The 16,280-nt window shown below is 37.8% G+C and overlaps 1 protein-coding gene across 3 annotated transcripts in view; it reads left to right on the top strand.

Moving 5' to 3' along the window:
- The window catches only part of LOC137850895 (cadherin-7), a 97,259-nt gene that overhangs the window by 67,129 nt on the left and 13,850 nt on the right, over window positions 1-16,280 (top strand). Inside the window, exons 8-12 of one of the 3 annotated variants that reach the window (XM_068671413.1) lie at window positions 1,688-1,824; window positions 7,777-7,898; window positions 9,416-9,533; window positions 11,290-11,338; window positions 11,995-12,117. In XM_068671413.1, the coding sequence (XP_068527514.1) occupies window positions 1,688-1,824; window positions 7,777-7,898; window positions 9,416-9,533; window positions 11,290-11,333 (421 nt within the window). In that variant the 3' untranslated portion in view covers window positions 11,334-11,338; window positions 11,995-12,117. Of the gene's footprint in view, window positions 1-1,687; window positions 1,825-7,776; window positions 7,899-9,415; window positions 9,534-11,289; window positions 11,339-11,994; window positions 12,247-16,280 lie in introns of those variants that run through there. The other 2 variants (XM_068671412.1, XM_068671414.1) reach the window with 2 other exon arrangements.

Below are 16,280 nucleotides of genomic sequence, written 5' to 3'. Positions count from 1 at the left end.
TCCTTCCTTCCTTCCTTCCTTCCTTCCTTCCTTCCTTCCTTCCTTCCTTCCTTCCTTTCCTTCTGTCCTTTTTATTGTTTTCTTTTATTCTTTTTGTGCATTCTTTTTCATTGTTAGCCTCTTTCTCACTTCTCTCTCCCTCTCTGTTCTTTTACTTTCCCCTTTTCTCTCTTTCTTACTATGTTTTTAAGAAAGTCCTTTGAATTTTCAAGTTATGTAGTAACAGTGTTAATAATTAGGAAATGTAAAGGCTGGCAAGAGATTGAATCAAAACTACTGAACATGACATGATTGATTACATAGCAGAGGAAACAGGCATATTCCCCAGGGGAACCTTATCAAAACTAAACAAAACAAGGGAGGGGGAAAACAAACAAACAAACAAACAAACAAACAACAACAACAACAAAAACAACAAACAAACAAACAAAAACTACTGTTTACTTAGAAAAGAAGAAGAAAAGTGAAAGAGGGAGAGTTTAAATCCATGAAAACTTCTATTACTGTTGTTTTTATGACTCCTTATGCCTTTCTCTTACTGTGAGATAATGCAGTAAAGCAATTCTTAATGCATACAAGTCTCTACTCTAGACATTTTGCAGCCAGGAGGGTTAGATATAATCACAATACAGCAGAGTAGAAGCTAGTATATTACAACACAGAACAAGCAAATAGTGCTGTCATATCATTATGTCTGGGAAGTCCTGTCTTTGCACTATCTTCCATTATTCTTTCCTTCCACATTGTTCAAAGGTTTTGATTAACGCTATATCAATAATCTAATATATCATCAGTGTGACAGTAATTGTAATGATCAAACTTGGTCTCAGACATTTTAATTCATTTTGAGTGTAGGGAAGTGCTCTGAAATACTTGATCTAAATGATCTAAATGACACTGCAAGAATCTGACCCAATATTAAGCCAAATATCAAGAATACTATAGTTTTAAATCTAACACTGCCTAATCAACTATCCCTTTCTCTCAAAAGGGATATAAGCAAAATACCCACAGGAAGTCTGACCTTTTCACTTATGCAATTTTCTATTTGCTAAGGAGCTAGTTCTCCCTTCCTAAAACAAGTTTGGAGGCAAAAGATATGCTAAGACAAAGAGTCTAGAGCATAAGCCTGTGTTTGTCAAATGACAGTTAAGCACTGGGAGCTGAAGGTGATGACACACAATCCCTTGACTTAGTCTACATTATCTTTCTTTTCTTTTCCCTGCCCTGGCAGCTCTGGGTGACTCAGGGGCTCTATTGCTGTTGATAGAAAACTGTGCTCAGGCTGTCAGCCCCCATGGGATCCATGCCTTACTGGTACAGCCACGCAGCAAACTTCCAACTCTTCTTCTTGTTAGCTTGGGCTCAGTAGGATGCTATTCCATAAGTAAATGAATAGCTGCTTTACAATGGAGAGGGTGATAGAAAAGAGAGGGGAAAGCCTATAATCTTGCTTAACAGGTCACTGTGGTAATGGAGACTGACACTGTCAGCATAGGTCACTGCCTGTGTGGTCTTGCCTTTGCTTACAGCTTTCCTTCTGCTAATAACCTAGAGAAACTGGACAAAACCAAGTCCCAAATGGGGAAACAATGGAAACACTTTCTCTCTAATGAGAAATCAATGAAACATTTCTACAAGCTTTAATTGAACATAAATCAAAAGTTTTCATTCATTCTTCACCTAGGTACTCAATAGATCGAAACACAGACCTTGAGAGGTATTTCAATATTGATGCCAACAGTGGAGTCATTACAACTGCCAAGTCTTTGGACAGGGAAACGAATGCTGTTCATAATATCACAGTCTTGGCTATGGAGAGTCGTAAGTAACAATTTAAAGATTTTATTAGTTGTTTATTTATGAAAGTTCAGGTTTAGTTGGGATAAGCTGCACAAAGTGAAAATATGACAATGTTTCAAAACATGGCAGATAATTCTTCTTACTCAATATAAAAGACATGTATGTGATATAAATACAGAAATACAACAGATTAAGCATTTACACTTTCTTTTGCCTCACACTTCATGTATTTTTTTGACTTTAGAAAAGCAAGCACAAAAGAAGCTGAAAATGTCAGGAGTCTCAGACTAAGTATAATTAGAGCAAAAATGATATGAAATAGAGGACAGCAGTTAACTCCTCTTAGTGATGACACCCAGGTTGATTTCTGTTCATCAATCACAACACTCTTAAAAAGGATGAAGTAAAGGACATGTCAATACCTATGTTATTTTACTTTCCTGAATCTCAAGTAAGATGGTAGAGGATATTTAGTAAACAATATTTTTTTATGGTGTAAGTTGAAAAAGGATAAAGAATCAAACTCTTCAGGTACGTACAATAATTCTGTATGAAAATTTAAACCTAAACTTGTTCAGCTCTGAATACATTCTGTGAAATGTGGTTCTTCAAGAACTGCTCCAACATGGGTTCATACCATGGAGTGCAGGCCATCAGGAGTAGACTGCTTCGCCACAGGTCCCCCAAGGGCCACAGTTACTGCCAGAAAAACTGCTCCTGTGTTAGTTCCTCTCCACAGGTTACAGCTTCCACCAGGGCACCCACTGCAGTGTGGAGTTCTCCATGGGCTGCAGGGGGACATCATGCTTCATCATGATCTTCTCCATGGTCTGCAGGGGAATCTCTGCTCCAGAGCCTGGAGAATCTCCTCCTCCTCCTTCTTCACTGACCTTGGTGTCTGCAGGGGTTCTTTCTCTCACATCTTCTCACACCTTTTCCAGATAAAAAAAAAAAAAAAAAAAAAAAAGACATTGTGAACTACCATAGGCAAGGATGCTACTCACTAAATCAGGTTGCCCAGGGCCCCATCCAACCTGGTCTTAAAAACCTTCAGGGATGGGGCATCCACAACTTCTCTGGCCAACTTGTTCCAGTGCCTCATCACCCTCTGAGTCTAGATCTCTAATCTAAATCTCTACTCTTTTAGTTTAAAACTTTTCCCCCCGTTCTATCATTATCTGATTGAGCAAAGTCACTCTCCATCTTTTTTATGTAAGACTCTTTTTAAGTACTGAAAAGCTGCAATGAAGTCACCCCAGAGCCTTCTCTTCTGTAGGCAGAACAGCCCCAGCTCTCTCACCCTTTCTTCATAGGAGAGGTGCTCCAGCCCTCTGATCATCCTCATGGCCCTCCTCTGGACCTGTTCTAACAGATCAACATCCTCCTCATGCTGGGGGCTCCAGACTCCAAGTGGGGCTTCATGAGGGCAGAGTAGAGGGAAATAATCACCTCCCTGTACTGGGTCTGGCTGGAATGTTAACTTTCCTGGCAGCAGCCCATACAGTGCCGTACTCTGTACTTGTAGCTAGAACAGCAGTGTTATCACACCAGTGTTGTGTCTACTGCTGAGCAATACTGGCACAGCATTGGGCCTTTCTCTAACCCTCCTAGGGGGTGGGCAAAAAGTGAGGAGAGAAACATCACCAGGGCAGCTGACCTAAACCAATCAAAGGGATATTCCATACCATGTGATGTCACACTCAGCAATAAAAGGTGGAAACAGGAAGAAGAGGGGAGGGGTGGGCTCTCGTTGGGAAAACGTCGGTCCTCCTCTCAAACACCGGCTGCGTGTGTTGAGGCCTTGCTTCAAGGACGTGGTCAATCATCACTCATTTGTGGGAAGTAGAGAGTAATTTCTTTCCTCTGCACTTCCATATAACCTTCATTTATTTTGTTTGTTTGTTTTCCTCCCTTCTTTTTATTTTTTCTTTTCCCCTCCCTTTTCCCCTTTCCCTTTTTATTTCCCCTTAGTTAAATTGTTTAATTCATGGTAGTCTTTATTTAATTGTTATTATTATTTCCTTTTAATTAAATTATCCTTATCTCAACCTGCGAGTTGTTCTTTGCTTTACTTCTCCCCCTCCTCATCTAAAGGAGGGGGAGTGAGAGAACGGTTGTGGGGTTTAGCTGCCCAGCACGGTAAAACCACCACACTCCCTCGACCTGCTGGCTACTCCTCTGTTGATGCAGCCCAGGATGCAGTTGGCCTTCTGGGCTGCAAGTACACACTGGTGGCCCATGATGAGCTTCTGCCAGTACCCCCAAGTCCTTTTCTGCAGGGCTGCTCTCAGTGAGTTCTATACACATGTCCAGGATTGTCCAGACCCAGAGCAGCACCTTGCACTTTGACTTGCTGAACCTCATTAGGTTCACGTGGGTCTAATCCTCAAGCTCGTCCATGTCCCTTTTGACGGCATCCCTTCCTTCTGGTGTATCAACTGCACCACTCAGTTTGGGGTCATCTGCAAACTTGCTGAGGGTGCACTCAATCTCACTATGTCACTGATAAAGATATTGAACAGTACCGATTCTAGGACAGGCCCCAGTGGCACACAACTCATCTCTGGCCTCCACTTGGACATAGAGCCATTGACCACCACTCTCTGGGAGGAGCCTTCAAACTAACTCCTTATCCACTGAATGGTCCACCCATCAAATCAATATCTTTCCAATTTGGAGGCAAGGTTGTCAAGTGGGACTGTGTCAAAGGCCTTACAGAAGTCCAGGTAGATGATATCAGTAGCTCTTCGTTTGTCAACTGATGCAGTCACTCCATCATAGACGGCCATCAGATTGGTCAGGCACAATTCACCCTTGGTGAAGCCATGCTGGCTGTCTTGGATTACCTCTTTGTCTTGCATGCCTTGCATGTGCTTTGACATTACTTCCACGAGGATGTTTTCCATGATCTTGCCTGGCACAGAGATGAAGCTGGTATTCCATTCTACCCTTTTAAAAATGGGAGTGATGTTTCTCTTTTCACAGTCACTGGGTCTTTGCCCAACTGCCAGGACTTTTCAAATATGATGGAGAGAGTCTTGGCAACTACATCATCCAGTTCCCCCAGGACCCTGGAATACATGTCATCAGGCCCCATAGACTTGTAGGTGTTCAGTTTCATCAGGTGGTCTCGAACTTGCTGTTCACTTGCAGTGGGTGAGACTTTACTCCCACAGCCTCCATCTATGGGTGCAGGGAAGCAAAATACTTGGCAAGCCTGACTGGCAGTGAAGACTGAGGCAAAGAAGTTGTTGAGTACCTCTGCCTTCTCCATGTCTGTTATTATCATTTCACCCTTCTCATTCATCAGAGGGGGTACAAATTCCTTGGCCTTTCTTTTCCGAGAAATGTAACTTTAGAATCTCTTCCTGTTATTTTTTGCACCCCTTGCCAAGCTCAGTTCCATCTATGCCTTGGCTTTCCTTGTCCCATCCCTGCATATCCAGACTGCATCCCTATACTATTTCCATGCCATGTGTCCCTGCTTCCACTGTGTGTGCATTTCCTTCTTAGACCTCAGTTTGACCAACAGGTCCTCGCTTAGCCATCCCAGTTGTCTGCCCTCCCTGCCTGCTTTTATTCAGAGGGATGGAGAGTTGCACTTTAAGGAAAATATCCTTAAAAAGCTGCCAGCTCTGCTTAGCTCCTTTGTCCCTAAGGATGGTGTTCCAGGGGATCACAGCTATTAGGTCTTTAAATAGCTTGAAATTTGCTGATTCAGAAGTTCAGGGTCCTGACTTTGCTCCTTGCCAGGCCTGTACTCCTCGAGATCACAAACTCAACTAGGATATTGTCAGTGCATCCCAGACTGCCTCCAGTCTTGACCTCTTTAATCACAGAATCATAGAATATCCTGAGTTGGAAGGGACCCACAAGGATCATTGAGTTCAACTCCTGGCACCACACAGGTCTACCCAAAATTTCAGACCATGGGACTAAGTGCACAGTCCAAATGCTTAAACTCCAACAGGCTTGGTGCAGTGACCGCTTCACTGGGGAGCCTGTTCCAGTATGCCACAACCCTCTCAGTGAAAAACCTCTTCCTGATGTCTAGCCTAAACCTCCCCTGCCTCAGCTTGACACCATTCCCGCGGGTCCTATCACTGGTGACTAAAGAGAATACATAGGTGCCTGCCCTTCCACTCCACCTCATGAGGAAGCTGTAGACCGCAATGAGGTCTCCCCTCAGCCTCCTCTTTTCCAGGCTGAACAGGCCAGGTGACCTCAGCCGCACCTCTTACGTCTTCCCCTCTAGGCCCTTCACCATCTTTGTAGCCTTTCTCTGGACACTCTCCAACAGTTTTTCATCCTTTTTGTACTGCGGTGCCCAAAACTGCACACAGTACTCGAGGTGAGGCTTCTCCAGTGCAGAGTGAGACAATCACTTCTCTTGACCAACTAGCAATGCTGTGCTTGATGCACCCCAGGATACGGTTGGCCCTCCTGGCTGCCAGAGCACACTGCTGGCTCATATTCAACTTGCTGTCAACCACAACCCCCAGATCCCTCTCCATGGGGTTACTCTCCAGCATCTTATCACTCAGTCTGTACGTATACAGAGGTACAGACTGAGTGATGACAGACTGGGTTGCCCTGTCCCAGGTGCAGGACCCAACTCCTCTGCATTGCTGAACACCAAGTCCAGCAATAATTCTCCTCTCGTTGATTTTTCTAATACCAGAAAGTTATCCTCAACATGCTCTAGGAATCTCTTGTATTGCTCACAGCCTTCTGTGTAGTTTTCTCAGTAGACATTTGGGTGGTTGAAGTCCCCCATCAGGATGAGAGTACACGAGCGTGATGGTTCTTATAGTTGAAGCAAGAATGCCTCATCCACAGGCTTCCCTTGAAAGGGTGGTCTGTAGTAAACCCCAACCACAAGATGTCCTTTATTGGTATGGTCCTTAACTCTCACCTGCAAGCTCTCAGCCTGTTTGTGGCTGTTTCTCAGAGGCATCTCTTCATGATCAATCCCTTCCCTAATGTAGAGGGGAACACCCCCTCCCTTCCTTCCCTGTTTATGGCTTCTGAAGAGTTTGTATCCCTCCATTCCAGTTTTCCAATTATGTGATCCATTGCACCACATTTCCATGACAGCAATCAGGTAATATTTGTCTAATTAAGCTATGGTTTCCAATTCCTCTTATTTGATTTCCATGCAGTGTGTGTTGGTATAGAGGCACTTCAGCAGGGTATTTCTTTAAAAACTGCTAATATTTAATAAAACATAAAATATTTTATAAAATTTGTTTGCAGTATATTGTTTGAAATAGATATATCTTTTAATGTTTGTGCAGTTTTTCTTTCTGCCCTGCAATCTCACTCATGTCACCACCTACGATGTTTCTGTTCCTTGCTCCAAACCAGAAGTGTTATCTTGCAAAATAGGTGTAGTAGACACTTATGTCCATTATGTTTAGTCCACCAACTATCTACTGTTTGAGATTAAATTATGACATTAGGTCTTTCACAGACTTGTATTTTAGCTAAAAATGTACATCAGTTTGAGAATATGATTCCACTTCAGTTTTGCTTGGAAATACACCTCTTTTTTTTTTTAACTTCTTAATAGCCTGATCAGTTAGAGTTGCAACATATTATTTCATCCATGATATCTGGGATATTCCTAGTTTGAATAGGGTTGTTTTGGTTCACTGTGCACCCTGGGTGATGGTTCTACATCACTGTGCTCTTATCTTTCCATATGATGTAAATTAATGTTTTTATTAGGGAGTTAGATTTTCAGCTTATCCCTGAAAGTAAAACCTCAATTACATTTATGCTGTTGGAAAACACAAACATTGTTTTCTTTTTGTCCAAAAGATCAAGCCAAGAGCTTCCTTTGTCTTTCTAGAAGGGATTGTAATTGATTTGACAAGCATATGCAAAAGAAAATTGCAAATGGAAAACATACTGACCCAAAGCATAACTCTCAAGGAGCTCTATTTCATTGTATTGTTGGCTTCTTCTCAGAGAATCCAGCACAGATTGGGAGAGGATATGTAGCCATCACTATCCTTGACATCAATGACAATGCCCCTGAGTTTGCCATGGAGTATGAGACAACTGTCTGTGAAAATGCTCAACCTGGACAGGTATGGCTTTATACTTTTTAAATATTTACTTTTATCAGATAGGTAGTCATTCAGTTCAGAAGCCTGACAGCTTTAAGATAAAATATAATCTGTTTATGAGAGTAAAAACAATGTTTTGATGTGCAGCACAAGCAAATTTTACTCAACTCCTAACATATCCACCCTACTTTTGAAGAAAAAGATGCAGATATAAAAATAATGTGTTCGAGGTAGGGTTAAAAGGCTCCAAATTTTCTCAAACTAACTTAAAACCTACACAAGTAGGTTCCCTTACAACATAACTGACACATTTTTAAGCTCACCAAAATGTGAGTAACATTAAGAATATATACTTCCTCCTAATTTTACTGGGAAGTGGGAAATCTTAACATGGAGTTTATTCTGAAACTATACCATTCCTAAAATGAGCACATACTTTTATTTCCCTTAGGAAATATAGGTCAGAATTTCACAAAACCTATTCCTACCAAACTGTTTTTAACTCCCAACATGATTTACAAACAGTCCTAGACTTAACTAACAGCATCTGGTATTGGTTATCTTTGGTGTCTGTCATATTTTAGCTTTTCCAATTTGGTATTTAAGGCCTAAGGAAATATATGTTTTCTAATTCTCTCTTCTCTCTCCCAGAAAAGTAGTAGATGTCTCATACATATAGATCCCACACAGTCCCTGGGAGGCTTTGCACTTTCGGGCCTTCTCCCAGAATATTTTCCTTTCTGTGGGAGATGTTGTCTATTATATATTTCAAAAGTACAGCAGAACTGAACTCTTCAACAGAAAACACTATTGTTATCTTGCATTCATGAGAAGCACAGGAATAGAATAAGAGTGTTCTTATTGGAATACTTGTTTCTTGTCCCTGTGATTCAGTCAGAACTGTTACCTCTACTATTCATTCCTTTATGAATTGTAAGCAATTTTGAAATCTTTCCTTTAGAGACAAGTTTTGACTGAATTTTACAAAATATATATATTAAAAAAAAAAAAAAAGGAATATATTAATATATTTAGGACTTGGCTTTTTCCTTTTCAACTGGATGCTCGTAAACATAATCCTTTGCAAAAGATTACAGCTCAACACTGATCACAGCAACAGGTAACTAACTATAAGAGGGCCATGTTATAGGCATCTGAAATATATGATTCTTCCACTGCTGTGCAGTTTATACTTCAAATACCAGTGCATGACAGGACCTAACTCTCTCATAAGCACTGCAGAGAATTGCTTTTGGTAAGTAAAGAAAATTAAGTAAATTAAGTAAATTTTGGTAAATAAAGGTAAATAAAGATACAGGGAAAGTAAGGAAAAGAGTCACATTATACATGTAATAGTATCTCTACATGCATAGGAGTTTAGAAAATTAAAAAACAAAACAAAACAAAACAAAACACAATATAAGCAGGACTCATGAGAGGGTTGATACTTTGATATGTAACAGAGGAGTTATGTAATGTGCATGTATTTGTGCTTCTTCACATTTCATATAATGAAACCTCAGTGTATTTCATTACAGGTCATACAGAAAATCAGTGCAATTGATAAAGATGACCCACCAAATGGCCATCAGTTCTATTTCAGTTTAACAGCAGAGGCAGCAAATAACCACAATTTTACACTTCAGGACAACAAAGGTAGATAACTTGTTTTTTTTTTTTGCTTTTTTTTTGGGGGGGAGGGGTAAATATTCACAACCAACACCTTTCATTTTGAATATATCATGCTGATAATGACCTACATAAACACTGGTAAGGACATAAATTAAAGTGCAATCAGCTTCAAAAGTATTTTTATAGATTGTCTGTCAAGGGAATAAAGCTGCTGTCTGAATCATTTAAAGTCTTGAGCCAAACAGAGTAGCTTCTTTTTTATTGTATTTTTTTCCAGAAGGCAGTCTTTTCACATTTTTCCCTTGTATTTATATTTTTGTTTTATTTTGTTTTAATCCAAAATAGATTATACTTTGGGGCAATAACTGAAAAATGTCCATGAATCAATATTTTATTAATTCAACTCAGGGCAAAAAAAATGCGTGCACAAGTTTTTTGTTTGTTTGTTTTTGTTTTTGTTTTTCTTATTTTTTGTTGTTTTTATTTTGTTTTGTTTTGTTTTATGCACCGTTTCAATAAGTATACTACCTACAGAGGAATGATTTTGAAAACAAAAGCATTTACACTGAGTTCTTACTATTATTTCCCCAGACATTTATGAAAAGACTCCTGTTGACATAAAGTTTTTATTAGTTAAATATCTGAGAACATGCTTCTAATTAGTGTTCTCATTAGTTGCACTGCACAGTATAGCATCTGAGCATGTATCAGTCAGTTTAGCTGTTCGCTGAGGCAAGTAGAACTAAATAGACACCATCTTAGTCTTGCATTGCTCTTCTGTGCACCAGCCTGGAGAAAAGGAGGCTCAGGGGTGACCTTATTGCTCTTTACAGGTACCTTAGAGGAGGCTGTAGTGAGGTAAGGGTTGGTCTGCTCTCCTGTGTGCCTGGTGACAGGACGAGGGGAAATGGGCTTAAGTTGCGCCAGGGGAGTTTTAGGTTGGATCTTAGGAAGAACTTCTTTACCGAAAGGGTTGTTAGACATTGGAACAGGCTGCCCAGGGAAGTGGTGGAGTCACCATCCCTGGAAGTCTTTGAAAGACGTTTAGATGTAGAGCTTAGGGATATGGTTTAGTGGGGACTGTGTTAGGTCAGAGATTGGACTCGATGATCTTGAGGTCTCTTCCAACCTAGAAATTCTGTGATTCTGTGATTCTATGTATCAGCATTATCCAGAGTTACAAAGCGATCATTATTAATAAGAAAAAAGAAGCATATGGTAGACTAAGGTGTACTGTTTGTACAGAAAGACCTTGAACAACAGTCACTAAGTACATGGGAACTAATAAAGACCTCTCACACAGGCATTTATTGCCTTAGTCTTCATGTAGTATTGACATGTTTAACTTTCTTCATATTAGCAGCATACAATTTGAAACTAAAATTTGTAAATAGTGGTCAAAATAATAAAAATGCATTAGAATAAGACTAAGAAGTCTGATGCTGTTACAAGTTCTGCAAAGTACTCAATAAAAAGACAGTCCATCTTCCAAAGAACTTACAATTTGCAAAGGGTAATAACAGACCATTGCAATGCCAGTAAAATCAATGGAGTTACGAGGCAGAACCAGTTGCCTCTTCTGATGTTTTAGCTTTAGATATATTTCACATGGTTCTGTATGAGGAAATGTTTGTATTTTTTTGCCAGATAGGTCATAATAGATGACACAATAAGATACCTATACTAGATTATCAATGAATCTGACTATAGATAGACAGATAGATAGATGATACATGTAGCTAGACAGACCGACCGACCAACCTTTTCTATACATTTCTAGGAGATGTATCTCCCTACCTCTCAGGAGCGGTCAACCTGTATTGAACACAGTGAGTTATGCACATATTTTCTGGAACACCTGGACATTTTAGTCACCCAAATCAGCAACGTCGAAGCACATGTGATTATATTAGCCAACTTGCTGACTCTCAGCTGAGACTGAAAACAAACACGTCTTTGTTATACATGCAATTACATGTATTTGTGCTCCAAGAGGTTATTTTTATATTTCAAAAAATATATATTAATTGGTGTTCAGAACCTACTCACCTATGCATATATTCTCTTATTCCATGCTCTCTATATCTGTGAATAATTGAAATAGATCCATGGAAATTAGACCTGAAACATGAATATAAATACTTAAACTGATTACTGAAGTGTGATTTTTTTTTCTTCTCTTTTACGATACTCTCATCTTCAGCTGTATATTGAGACTGTGGAACTGTGAGCATACTAAAAACAAATAGACCTCTGCAATTTTGAAATAGTTTTTCATGGACAACAGGAATATTTTTGTTTAGTTGAACATGAATTCTCAGCTAATCCTACCTCTGCAGATTAAGGAATATACGATCCATATAAATTCATTGAAATAATAAAAATGCATTTCTAAAGTCTTCTGAGAGAAAGGCTGTATTTCTTATAGACTTATATTCTTGAAAGGCCAAGTATTTTACATTTATCTTTTTATTCCTTTATATAGATAACACTGCAACAGTATTAACCAGAAGAAATGGCTTCCGAAGACAGGAACAATCTGTTTTTTATTTGCCAATATTCATTGTGGACAGTGGGTCACCTTCACTAAGTAGCACTAATACACTCACCATCAGAGTCTGTGACTGTGATGCGGATGGTATTGCTCAGACATGCAATGCAGAGGCATACATATTGCCTGCAGGACTTAGCACTGGAGCCCTGATAGCAATATTGGCTTGTGTATTAACTCTGCTGGGTAAGTCTTCTTTCTGTTACAATTTTTTTCAATGCAATGTATTGTAATTAGCAAAAGAAAAAAGAAAAAATATGTATAGATATACACACACTATTTTATTTATTTATTTATTTTTAATCACTAAATTAAGCACATTCCAGGAAGAACAGCATTTTGTATCACGAGCCACACAAAACCTTCCTTCTGTGATTTTCAAGATCAGATACTTTCTAATTTAAGCTGACTCCAGAGGTATATATGAAATAATATTAGAAGAAAAAAGATTATTTACAACAAATTTAATATTTAAAAAATGCAGCTTATGTATGTATTTCTCTAGTTTAGTATAAGAGATGTTTTTTTCCAGATTAATTACTTTGTAATCAGTGTGTGTTCTTTTCAGAGATGCAACTTTTTTCAAAAATTGATTTGTAGAGAACAAAAGATACCCAGGAAATACAACAGATATAATTTACTGATTAGAATCATCTTATTTAATTGAACATTTTTCTACAGAATGATCTTTTGTTATTCCTGCAACTGGTGTCTCTCTTGGATTTTATGTTGTGCAGTGAAACTACTGCTAGATAGAAGACAAAGGGAGAAACCAGCTTGTGAACAGCAGAACAGTGTCACGAGCTTAGTTTGTTTAGCATTTTTCATTTCATGAAAAGTCCTGAAACAAAATGCCTAGATGATACTACCCAGGTACAAATCAGGGAATAAAGATGAAGGATCATCCTTGCAACTGTGATATGCAGATAAGGAGAGGTGCAATTTTACTTATTGTCAGAGAGATCTACTGTAAAAAGGTCCTGATTCAGCACACAAGAATTCTCACGAGTGTTATCACTGAAGAGATTCGTCTATTCCTTTACTGCACATATCAGCCTAAGGGGAAGGAGAAGACTGAAGTCTCCTCAAATTTATATGATCATAAATCAAATCAAAAGATTTTTGTCTGCATTTTTGTTCAAGCCAGTATTTTAACCACATATGGGAAATTTCTCATTGACTGATTCACCTCACAGTAAGCCATTAGAAGGAAATGTTTCTTTTGCTACAAACAATTCCAAAGGACTCAGAAAAAGGAATCTTCTTGTACTCTTGTTAGAGAATAAGAAAAATCACTACTTCTACAATGAACCCAAACAACTTACTCAATGTCTGTGTATAGGAGACATTTCCCAAGTTTTTCAGCTTTTTGACCAAAGGAAAAAAAAAGTTAAAAACATAAGGTTGTTTAATCTCACTCAACATGTGTAAAGACCAAGGCTTAAGGAGAAATACAAATGAATGATCATCAACAATTCTAATCAACATTTTTAATACATTTTCCTCTAGCAATATTTCTAGTCCATATCTATTCCCAAATGAACTTTATTTGCACATGCAGGTAAATAGAAACAAATAGGAAAAAATATTTTCAAATAAATATATAATGTTAGGCTTTTCTCTTGTATCAAATGGCATTGACATTAATGGACATTAATTGACATTAATCACCTGTTGAAAACATTGGTTCAATGTATTTAAGAATTCTGTAATGATAGCAATTAACTTAAACCCAAACTGAAATGTCACCATTTCTGTTATATATAAACAAGGGAATTTCTGAATAATGCATTAGAAACTACTGTAGCTAAAAGTTAGGTTGGCCTGGGCATGAGCTTCTCAGAAATATGAACCATATTTGAAGTTCCATACCGTAGTTGAAGAAGACTGTTCAGTGGAAACACAGCATTGTGCCAGAGACTGCTTATTCCACTCAGTGTAGCACAGCTCAAACACAACCAATAAATAAGGTAACCTGAGGTTTTATCCCAGTCACTTCTAGATTGTGCTGAACAAGCATTTCGTAAAGAACTGAGGATAAACTATGCGAACATAGTGTTTAAATAACTGGTTGTGCACTGAAAATGAATCTGACAGACAACCACCTCACCATTGATTTTAGTTGTCAAAGAATTGGACTTCAAATTTAGCTATCTGAAAGTGTTACTGTTGTTTATCCAAGTAGATACTTCTATGTAATCTCATCACTTTTCCTTCTGGATACAATTCGGAGTTGAAGGCAGTTTAGTCTGTGTTTCTGTGCTAAACTTGGCTTTGAGTCCTGCACAGAGTTGCTGGATCCTGCAGCTGCTTTATTCCTGGTATCAGTCTTAATAAAGAAGAGGTACCAAAGCATCACTGATGACCAGTGAAACACTAATCAAGTGTTGCTTGTCTTGTTCCAGAGCCTTTCTTTTTCTCTTATTTCTTCCCAGAAGGCAGTTGCTGGCTCAGCTGAATGGCAATAATGCTCGGAATTTTCTTTTTACATTAATTCCCAAGGAAAGCAAAGAAACAAACAAAAATCAAAAATGAGGAAACAAAAAACACCAAACAAACAAAGAAATAAAATAATGAAGATCAACTAGTACTACATAAAAAATAAGTTTAAACTTGTGTGCTTCCAGGGCTGAGACAGGTTACTGGATCAAAACTTTTTTTTTTTTTTTTTTTTCCTCTGATTAAAATTTAAAATACACTGCAAATCCAGTCACATTCATCAATGTCATCTCAATGTAAGTTTCAGTTGCAAAGCAGAGGAGAGATTTGTATAACTGTCATGAATGAATGCATTCTGGTTGTAATATCTTGAAATTGCAACAAACTCTTATCTGCTTAAAGTTAGAATGATATGCTTTGATATTCGTTCCTCCCTACACATCCTTTTGCCTAATAACCATTTGTCTAAAAGAAGACTCGGATTGTCTCAGTGGGATTTCTTAGTGTTCTTATTTTTACTTAAACAACTGATCAATTTTAGACAAGCACAATGGTTTCAGTGATTGTAAGAAGAAAAAAAGTTACTACATTATACCAATTTATTATAATCACATATAATGTGGCATAGTTGTTTTTTTTTTCAAAGTTAAATAATTTTAAAAGTTATAAACATTTTACCACATTTTTTCTCCTTCTTAGATTGATTTATGGAGATTAAATTCTAAATTTTATTCCACATTCAAGCTTCACCAGTACTTTGTTAATTACCCTAAAACCTCTATAATCATTCACTCTGCAGTGAGGCTGTGTTTTAAAGAAAAACAAACAAACAAACAAACAAACAACAAAAAAAAACTGCTTGCAAATTATTCTATTAAAAGCATATGAAAAGCTAGTTTGTATTTATTTTAGACTGTACATAATTTTTAGAGAAGTAAAAAGGAATTTTACCTGCTTTTAAAATTACATGGTAATTTAATTCAATGTAATTTGTTTTTCAGTTAGCATCTTCCAGACAAAATAACTGCTTTTGTAACAAGTGCTTAGCATAAAATGTATACATAAAATCATACATACAAAAATAATATTCACCTGTAAATAACCCAATCATATTTGAGAGGTTAAATATTTTATTTGTATTGAAGCAATAGAAATTCGTTATTTTTATCTTCCATATTTCAGAATAAAATTTATTAGCCCCAGCATTTTTCTCAAAACAATGTAGCAAACCTCCTCTTAATCTGGCTTTAGATTTTACAAGTTAATGATAGGTTGATTACCTTTCAAAATACAGATTTAAAGTATTACTTGTTTTCAATTAAGGGACCAGTAAATAATTGTAAGTAATATTAACATATTACTTACAAAAGCCTAATACAATCAGCCATGTAATTTTGTGACTCTTAAACAGGAAGAAACAGTACTAGTAATAAGGATCTTATGACTAAATGGGTAAAATGGATATGGGATAGGACAATGCAGTATGTATGGACTGGGTCTTACAGTTGAAACATGATAAATCAATAATTGTTTCAGTTTGGAGGTAATTCAGATTGAGTCATTTAAAAGGTGGCTGACTATGCAATGCAGAACCTGTTTTCTGAAAATTATAGAGCCTACTAATGTTACTCAGTCTAGGCATTCAAAGGTTACAATCACTTTGCAAAAAGCAATCTAAACTGATTAAGCAACAGTTATACATGAAGCTTGTTAACTGGAAATTAAATATACATTTCCTGAGTCTTGGCCTCTGTATTCTCAAATCTCTTCTGACTGTACTA

This window comes from Anas acuta, chromosome 2, assembly GCF_963932015.1.
Source record: "Anas acuta chromosome 2, bAnaAcu1.1, whole genome shotgun sequence".
Lineage (NCBI taxonomy): Eukaryota > Metazoa > Chordata > Aves > Anseriformes > Anatidae > Anas > Anas acuta.
The sequence above is the reverse complement of the archived record's forward strand: the minus strand, read 5'-3'. Positions and strand labels throughout refer to the sequence as shown.